Here is a 9,085-nt window from a genome sequence, read left to right as displayed (position 1 = left end):
ATAGCTACAAAAGCAGTGTCTGAGATGGGAGGACGGGCCCTTCTGTTAACACGGGGACCATCCTCTACTCCGTGTTATCTTAAGTCTTGCAAGCGAAAGCTGATGGGGTGATCTGTGGACGAGGACCCATGATCACCAGGTCGCTGGTTCCCTGGTTCGCCCCACTGGAAACCCACTGGTGCAGTCCAGTAAGCCAGTCTGTCAGATCAGCTACATGGTTTGGCATGCCTAACCCATCCAGAAATTTATTCTTGTCCCTTCTGTCTTTGTCTTGCATGCTCGGCCTCCCCTTCTATTTAAATCCTTTTTAAAATGCCTTGGCTCTCCCCCTACCACTGAGTCTCTCTACCCCAGAATAGCTGGCATATTCTCCCTCCTGCTTACTGGGGAGGTGACACTGCCCATGTCATATTTCCTTTCTCTGACTTTATTTCGATTTCTGCTTGCTGGCAGGAAAGCAAGGCTCTATGCTTGACATGTAGGAACCAGCTTTTTAAAATTATTTTTGATCCCTTCCAAATTGTTCCTTCTGTTCTAGTTTAAGCTTAAAGAGAGCTTCATCTGAGGATAACTGAGATAGCATGTTTAGACTTCTAAAGCTCTTGTGAATTAGCATCTGGCTTCAGAGGGATCCAGACAAAAAAGAGGTGTAATTGAATAGGAAGCCCCTGTTGGGATATGAAACACTCTACTGTATTAAAAATGTTAGATTAAGTTTTCTTTATACCTTAAAAACCAAACTTAGCCTTCCTTTTCATCCTCTGTATGGCAGGGCACAGCATGTACGATACTGTCTCTTCTTTCTATGAAACGATTATAACAAGTTTCCAATAAAATCCCTAAAGTTTCTGGGCATCCAGACTAGGTGTAGCAACATATGCCCCTAAAATGCAGAAGCTTTAAAAACTTTATCCCTGAAAAGAGTTTTTCCCCTTCTCTTTTACAAACAAATAAATAAAAATAAATGGCAAAATGAGGGGGAGAGATTGGGAGAAAAAAAAAAGTTTGATTTCTACATGCTGGTGAGTTCCCTTATTTTAAGGTTTATATATACTGTACCTGCAACCAGTGCAAATGCGTACAGTATGTACATATCTGTGCAAAGCTGCTTGGAAAACCCAACTTTCAAGATGTTCTGGGAATTTTGAAGGTTGCAGGCCCACAGACTCCTTTGGGTAAAGCTACTCCAGAGGATAACAATGTAAATGAGGGAACAAGCCTATATATAGATTCTAGGCTCTGGATGATTGAACAAGAGAATCTACCCTTGCCTGGTTCACAGGAAGATTTAAAAAAAAAAAAGAGGGGAAGGGAGAAGGACCTTGGTCCAAAGCAGCAGCTGTTCACGCTTCCATCCCTTTCCATCATGTTTGGCTAAGACAGCTGCAGGCAACTGCGAAGATATGGACAGTATTGTTTGGACTGTGTCACCTTCCCTGCCTCCCCTCCCTTTTGTCTAAGTGTGTTCCAGGCCCCCGGGGAGGAGACGGTACTCAGGGGCAGAGCGCGCCGGCTAAAAATATAAGTGCAAAGGACAGAAAGAGGACTCAGCTCCCGGTCAGCCATGACTGAATCCTGAGAAGCCGCTTTTGCCTTGGGACGCTCGCGATGGCCTTTTTCCGATGGGTGGGCAAGATTAGCGTTTAGCGGCATAGAGCTTCAGTATATGAGCAGTGCTAATTTTAAAATTAAAATTATTAAAATTAAAAAGACCCTTGAGCTAATGGCCAATGGGAGACTTCTCATTCCTGGAAGAGAGGAAAGGTGATTCTGAATTTCAGGAGAAATATTTGGTTCTAAGGAGGTGATAAATGGCAAAAATAGCAAGGCACACAGCAACCCAATGTAACTTAGTATTGATTATGCTGCTCTATTGTGTTGCTCTATTATGTTGCTGCCTAGAGTCTAGGATCCAGGTGGTATACAAACTCTCGCAAGCAAATAAACAAATCTAACTTCCTCTTGGAGAAAACAGCATTGTGGGAAGGCAGTTTTGTGGGAGTCCTGCGGAGTGTGTGTGTAAGAGAGTGGCATGGAGGGGGAAAAGATTAAACTCTTCTCTGCTTGTCAAAATTTCCATCCAAGGTAGATAAGGATTACCTTGAACAGAAATGGTTTGCCACTGCTGTCTTTCAGGATTTTGTTGTTGTTGTTTCTACTTTCCAATCTAGCCTGTAGCCCTGGGATATCCTGGTGGTCTCCCACCCAAGTATGCCCCAGGACTGACTGCTTTCCCAAGGTCACTTAGCTCACAGTGAATTCATTGTTTGATTTGATCCACATACTCAAAGAAAGGAGTGGGTGGGGGAAATCAGTGGGTTGCAGCTAAGGGTGCTTCTAGACTCCTAAGTCCTAATTATTGAGATTCAGGCCTTCCCCCATCTTCAGTACCCCAGTCCTAGATGCTATTTCTTGGTCACATTATTGTCTGAAGGAATGATCAAAACTGACATCTGTTATATATACACACAGAGAATTGTTCCATGCATAATCCCCTTGTATGCTCCTGAATGCATACATTTAAGACCAACTGACACCCACAGGTGTCTGGTTATTATCTGGCCACTGGGAGGACGCTGTGTCGACATCTTAAATGGAGAAGCCGTCTGGGCGGCTGGCATGTCGCTAACCTTGGGGGCCTCTGTTGTTCTCGCATGTCACCACATGACAATGAATGCTGATATTTAAGAAGAGAGAAGGGAGAATGGAGGGAGGAGGAAGAGGATTAACTCACCTATTACAGCCAAAAGTGGACATGGGTTTATTTATAATCTGGGTTGGGCCTTATTTATTGTCTCATCAGGCAGAGCAAAGGGGGCACCCGCAGAAGGAACCTTCTCCAAAGAGGACCCTGAGCTGCACAATTTGGTCTTAGAAATGGTGAGTAAAAGGAGGAGGGAGGGACGGAGGGACGGAGAGCTGGGACTAGATTAAAAGAACCAGGAATTCAAGCATTCTGGATAAAAATACAGGGTGCCTTTCAGTGAGTAAGGAAGGATCCTCCAAAGAACAAGAGTTGTATCATCAGGTAGAACTGGGTTATGGGCCAACATCCCTTCAGAAGAAGTGTGGATAGAAAGTGTTGATTGATAGGTCAGTTAACCCAAAATTAATTGACATGAGTCAGTTTTAATCAAGACACACTTATTCTTTCAAACCGATAGCTCCAGTGTGCGATTGTGGCAGGGAATGAAAAAGAACAGAATAAAGCCAATCTCCAAAGATGGAGTAGGACATTTGATTATTCCAGACAGTGCTCCAGAAATCATAGGTATCTTCCATTCTCACAAAGATATTAATGCTGAGTGTAACATGCAGATTATTCTACAACTTAGTTAAAAGCACATGATTTATTGGCCCAAAATTATTTGACTCCATCCATTCTTCCTTGCTAGCCTGACATATCTCCCAGACCACTAGTCTGACACTAGTATGTCCCTTTCACACTTTCTCTCACTTTCTGTATTCAAATCCTTTCTTAAAATCTCCAATTTACTATTCTACTTTTAGCACAAATCTTTAGTCCCCAAACTGTCAAAATACATATATCAGTACATATCTTTCTTTTGGGCTTCTCTACCGCCACCCTCCCTCAACATTTTCTCTGGATTCCCGTGTATCAAATTTGAAATTGTAAACTTTTTGGGTCAGGGATATCCCTTCATGAACTTTTCACAGGGCATTTTCCACAGATGGCACTAAATCAATAGCAACTAAATACAACTGATCTTTGTCCAATAATTCTCTTGACAGATAAAACAGTAAAAAGTGTTGGTTTTCAGCATATCGCTTTGGACAGAAGGCCCTGGAACCATTATTTAACCCAGCAGAAGGCACTTTTTATAGGTTAAGGAGATGCCATTGAATAATTTTATGTTTAATCTCCCAAAGGCACCCAAGAAAGCTAAGAAAAGGGCAGAAGGTGCCAACTCCAACGTCTTCTCAATGTTTGAACAGGCACAGATCCAGGAGTTTAAGGAGGTATGTCAACAGAGGCAGTAAAATGTTTTGCAAACAGCTTGCACTATCCTGACCCAATGGCATAGCAAGCTTAGGTAAAACACCAACCATCCCTTGGCCTCTGCTCTACCTGTATAAAGAAAGGAGTCCATATCTGAAAGGCAGCGTCGCTACACAATCTAGGCCTACTGAACAGAACTCTCAGCCAATCTTTATTTAAGCATGGAGGTGCACGCTTAAGTCCTGGATGGTTCTGCATTCTTGTAGATCAAAGGCTGTAATAACCAGTTTAAGAAGACTTTACTGGGGCTTAGTCTGAAGCCTGGTCTTAGTCCTGGAACCTAGCTGAAATGCCCTAACTGAAATATTGCGGCATAAAGTCTGCCAGATTCCTCATGCACCTATAATTCCAGCCATGGAAACTTTATACTGAAATATTTTGTCTCCTGTGTAAATTGTACATTAAATTGATTCTTATCTTATCCTTACTTTATATATTCCCCAATAGCCTTGCTGATTCAAGAAAGACCCTGAGTTCAATTATGTATCCTGCAGAAGTACAGAATAGGGCTGTTCAAATCTTTCAAAAGTGCTATTTTGAAAGGCTGGGCACACACTTGCCTGTGCAGACAGCTGCAAGCAGCTTCGAAAGCAATTGTGCTGGCTCTAACTGTCTGAAAAGAGGTGCTTCATGCATGCTACGCTGTGTTCCAAAGCACCTCTTTCAAAAGATCTGCACAGCATTAAGGAACTTTAATAAAATAAATTTAAGAAAAATTTAAGAATAGCAATCATCTGTTAAAATTTCAGACTGGAATAAAAACGTGTTATTCAGCTAAGCATCACTAGATATTTCAATCATAAGAATCAGAAGTTTGATCTTTTCATAAAATAAAAGCCAAGGATGTCATATGCACACCATAAGCAACATGTAGCTTCTCGCATTTCAGGCCTTCACCATCATGGATCAGAACCGCGATGGTTTCATTGACAAAGCAGATCTGAGAGACACATTTGCAGCACTAGGTAAGCAAAGAAATGCCTTTAAATTATTAAATACATTGATATCCCTTTAATAATTTATATAGAATCTCACTGGGAAAAAATATTTTAACTGTCCCTTTCCTCCTGCCCAAAACGTTACATCAAGTCAGAATTAAATTAAGTTGTAAACCATCAGGGGGAAAAAGAAATAAATACAGAAATCTAGAACTCTGGCTTAGAATATAACTGAAAGTTCCGAGTTTTGACAGCATTCTAAGTCAAGCCAATTTGTATCTTACCAAGCCAAATGCAGCTGGTGTGGACTGTTGGATATCCAACAGTTTCCCAGTTTTTGCAATTTTGGTTGTAAATGTAGGAAAACTCTCCACTCCTCAGCATTAGACAGAGCTGGGAGAGTAGCTACTAGTCTGCTGTTTGCCCCAAATTACCTGTGCTTAACATAATCACTGTAGGTCTTTCAATAGTTTAAGGAATTCTTTAAAATGAGAGAGATTCCTGAGTTCCCTGCTGAAGGGTTGTGTTTGGTTTGGTTTTGCCTGTTTTAGGGCGCCTGAATGTGAAAAATGAAGAGCTTGAAGCCATGATCAAAGAAGCTCCTGGACCAATTAACTTCACCGTGTTCTTGACAATGTTTGGAGAAAAACTTAAAGGTGAGATTGGAGGAGAAGGCTGCAAACTCTAACTGTTGCAAGCAGTGAGCATCTTTGGTAAGATGTTTAGGTACCCACCCACCAAGACTTGGTTTAGGACAAATAAAAAATAATGAAAATGTTCACTATTCATGATTTCACAGAAGAAAGTGTCCCGAAGTAGCTTAAAAAATATCTTCAATAGAAAATAACCAATTGACATAAGCAAGAAGAGACTAGAATGGTGCAAAGACAAGAAAAAGCAGATTAAAAGTAAGACCTGGTAAGGGTAGATCTTTCAAGAGTGTGCCCACGGACAGTGCCATGAGACTGATATGGCACACAGTGCTGCTGGATTCATAACTGCTATGGAGAGCTTCCTTGTGAATCTGAAGGAAAGAGTTTTGTCCTGGCGCATCTGCCCACTTACTTGGGTAGCCTTAGCCATGACACACCTTCCCACAAACATTGTGAGAAGCGCCACTTTTACACAGTATGTGGCTTACTTAGACTTTCTCTCCATCTCTCCCCCCCACCTTTTTTTTTAATTTTCCAGGCGCAGATCCAGAGGAAACGATTCTAAGTGCATTTAAAGTCTTTGATCCAGAAGGCAAAGGCCTAAAAGCAAGCTAGTAAGTATTTTTTGGAGCTTCTTCACTAAAATAAAATGGCCAGAAGATCCCAGCACCATCTCTCCTCTTTGTCCCCTTCTTCTCACTCCCAGAATAAACACTGGTACTTGTCTAGCATCACCTCTGTATGACAATCTATTGTGATGCAAATGTACAATCAGCCTGGCTGCTTATTCTAAAAGCAATTAAGAAATTCTTTATCCATCCCCATGTGCTTCAGCATGAATTTCAGAAATGAGCAAGCTATACTTCTACTCTTCTCCCACCCTTCACATGGACTGATGGGTGGAGTTGAGACTGTTTTTACTTATTCCTTTGCATCTAATCTGGGCTTTACTTTTTCAGCATTAAGGAGATGCTCATGACGCAAGGAGAACGGTTTTCAAAGGAAGAGGTAAGAAGTTCCTGAATAATTGAATGGCATTCTTGATGGACTGCTGGGAAGGCTGGGCTCAGTGGTCAAGCAAAATAGCCTACGTTCAATACCTTTCTCTCTCCTCCTCCCCTCCCCCCAGGATACTTGAAAAGTGTAGTTAAGGGGAGATTGTGGCTCTCCAGAAAATTCTAAACATCTTCATAAAATTACACTTTTTACCAGGATTCTCTGGGTAATCCTCTTCCTCCTCACATATTTTATCTACTTGAGACCTAGCTCCAACATGACTATGGGGAGTATTCATTTATCAAACGCCCTTCCAAATAAGGTCAGTTACACCCTAATATGCTAAGATGCTGATGCTAGGGAGAGTGGAGGGCAAAAGGAAGAGGGGCCGACCAAGTGCAAGGTGGACGGATGATACTCTAGAGGTGACGGACCCGTCCCTGGGGGAGCTGGGGGTGCTGACGACCGACAGGAAGCTCTGGCGTGGGCTGGTCCATGAAGCCACGAAGAGTCGGAAGCGACTGGACGAATAAACAACAACACACCCTAATATTATATTTCTTCATGCATGTAACTTTCTATTCGTGAAGGCTTACAACCAATTTTTTTTAGCCTAACTACGCACTTTTAAGACTATTCCATGTTAATGTTTTCAATGGCACACTATTAATATTGTTTTTAAGAAGATGTCTTAGGGTCACTTTGAATCCACTAAGTAGAAAAAGCAATCACTGTAGAAAGTGAACATTTTTGGTTCCAACTGCCTTGTGTATGAACCTCACAAAATGCCATTTAAAAATAGAGTGGAATAAATTCTAAGTTACTTACCAGTCCTAATAGTACAACAAAGGCTCAAATTAACAGAAACCTATTTAACAGATTTTAGATGCAACAGATCAAATTTGTTGTTGGACTTCACCTCCAAACTAATGGGCAAATCTGTTTTTTTTTCAAAGTCTATCTGGACAACTGATGTAATTTACATTATTTGTGACAATGTAGACCATTTGTGTAATTATGTAATATGATATTTTACAACAGTTGTGTCAATCTACATCATTTGTATAATTACATCATTTTGGTCAATTTATGCCATGTGAACAAGTGAGCAAAACTGTCAGTTACATCATTATGCAAATGGACCAATTACATAAGTTATGTAAATTTGGATTGAATAGACACTGTTTTCCCCCAAAATGGTCTATTAAGTGGAGGTTTCCCTATAATCAAAGCAGGCCCTTGAACTCTAGCCTCAACATTTAAAACCGAATAAGTCAATCAACTAATGCTTAGGAGGGCAACTTGTAGACCTCTTACTTGGAAAAGAGGTCTACAATTAAGTCCCACTGGACTTAATTCAGAATGGATGTGTACAGAGTTCTATATAGATGAACCAGGTACAGGGGAAAGCCCTGCTATTCTACCAACAGCCAGTGAAGTGTGAAACTCAAGAGGAAATCACCCGGCCTCTTTGTTCCTTCAGGTAGACCAAATGTTTGCAGCTTTCCCTCCAGATGTGACTGGCAACCTCGACTATAAGAATTTGGTCCACATCATCACACACGGAGAAGAAAAAGATTAAGAAACGCTGGGAGGCCAGCTGGTGTGATGGCAGAAATGATACCTTCTCTGCCACCACTTTTGGTGGTTCCTGGCCAGCTTAGCTGGGATATTGTGTCTTTCCTGTCTGTGGTTATCCTCTTGGGAGCCCCAGCCCTTTGTCTGTCCTATCTGTAGAAAGAATGCAGCCATGTCTGGAGAAACCTATTTCTAAAATTGCCTTTGTATTGAATTATTCAGAAAATCTGAGTAGCCCTTTATGGATGATTATGGATGAGGGAATGGAATAAGCTGTACTCACAGCAAGCCACATGTTCCTTTTCTGATGCTAGAGCATTTGCCGCTTATGCACAATGCTAAGAAACTCTCCAACAACTGTATGTGGAGCTGAGCAGGAGGAGGTGTTGCTTCACCAATGGCTAACATGAAGTAAGGACCACATATTTGCCACTGCTGCCCTACCCATTTCTGTAGAATTAATAAGGCTTGTATCTAGATCAGGCACCATTCTTGGGTCCTTTTCCCAGGTTCCCAGGCTCTGGGAAGGGAGGCCTCAAAACAGCCAAATAGGCACTGGGGCCTCCATTTGCCCCTACCACATACTGGGCTGCCCCTGGAGGATACAAAAGTTGGGAGGGAGTTCTAGCACTCCCCTGTGCATTAGTCTCAAGAAACACTTGGCTGTAGGCAAGAAATTCCCAGCCAGCGTAGGAATATTCAACCCAAGGTTGGGAAGGCGGGAGGAAAGCAAGTTTGCAATGGAGAAATGAAGAAAAGGCACACCATACAAACACATACCATATAACCCAATGGTCCTACATCTTGAAAGAAAAAAGTATGAAAATAGAACAATCCAAGGCAGTATCCAGTTTGGTGTTCAATTGGAGGGGGGCATGGCTCCAAAAAGGCAGATTACT

At 41.8% G+C, this 9,085-nt stretch overlaps 1 protein-coding gene across 1 annotated transcript; it reads left to right on the top strand.

Moving 5' to 3' along the window:
- The first annotated feature begins 2,787 nt into the window (after positions 1–2,787).
- On the top strand, positions 2,788–8,375 carry MYL2 (myosin light chain 2). Its single transcript, XM_063315578.1, has 7 exons — positions 2,788–2,880; positions 3,892–3,981; positions 4,911–4,986; positions 5,511–5,615; positions 6,151–6,226; positions 6,572–6,620; positions 8,092–8,375. Exons 1-7 carry the CDS (start codon positions 2,878–2,880, stop codon positions 8,188–8,190), a joined length of 498 nt encoding a protein of 165 aa, XP_063171648.1. The 5' UTR covers positions 2,788–2,877; the 3' UTR covers positions 8,191–8,375.
- The last annotated feature ends 710 nt before the right edge of the window (positions 8,376–9,085 follow it).

This window comes from Candoia aspera, chromosome 15 (genome assembly GCF_035149785.1).
Source record: "Candoia aspera isolate rCanAsp1 chromosome 15, rCanAsp1.hap2, whole genome shotgun sequence".
Taxonomy (NCBI): domain Eukaryota; kingdom Metazoa; phylum Chordata; class Lepidosauria; order Squamata; family Boidae; genus Candoia; species Candoia aspera.
This window is presented reverse-complemented; position numbering and strand designations above follow the sequence as displayed.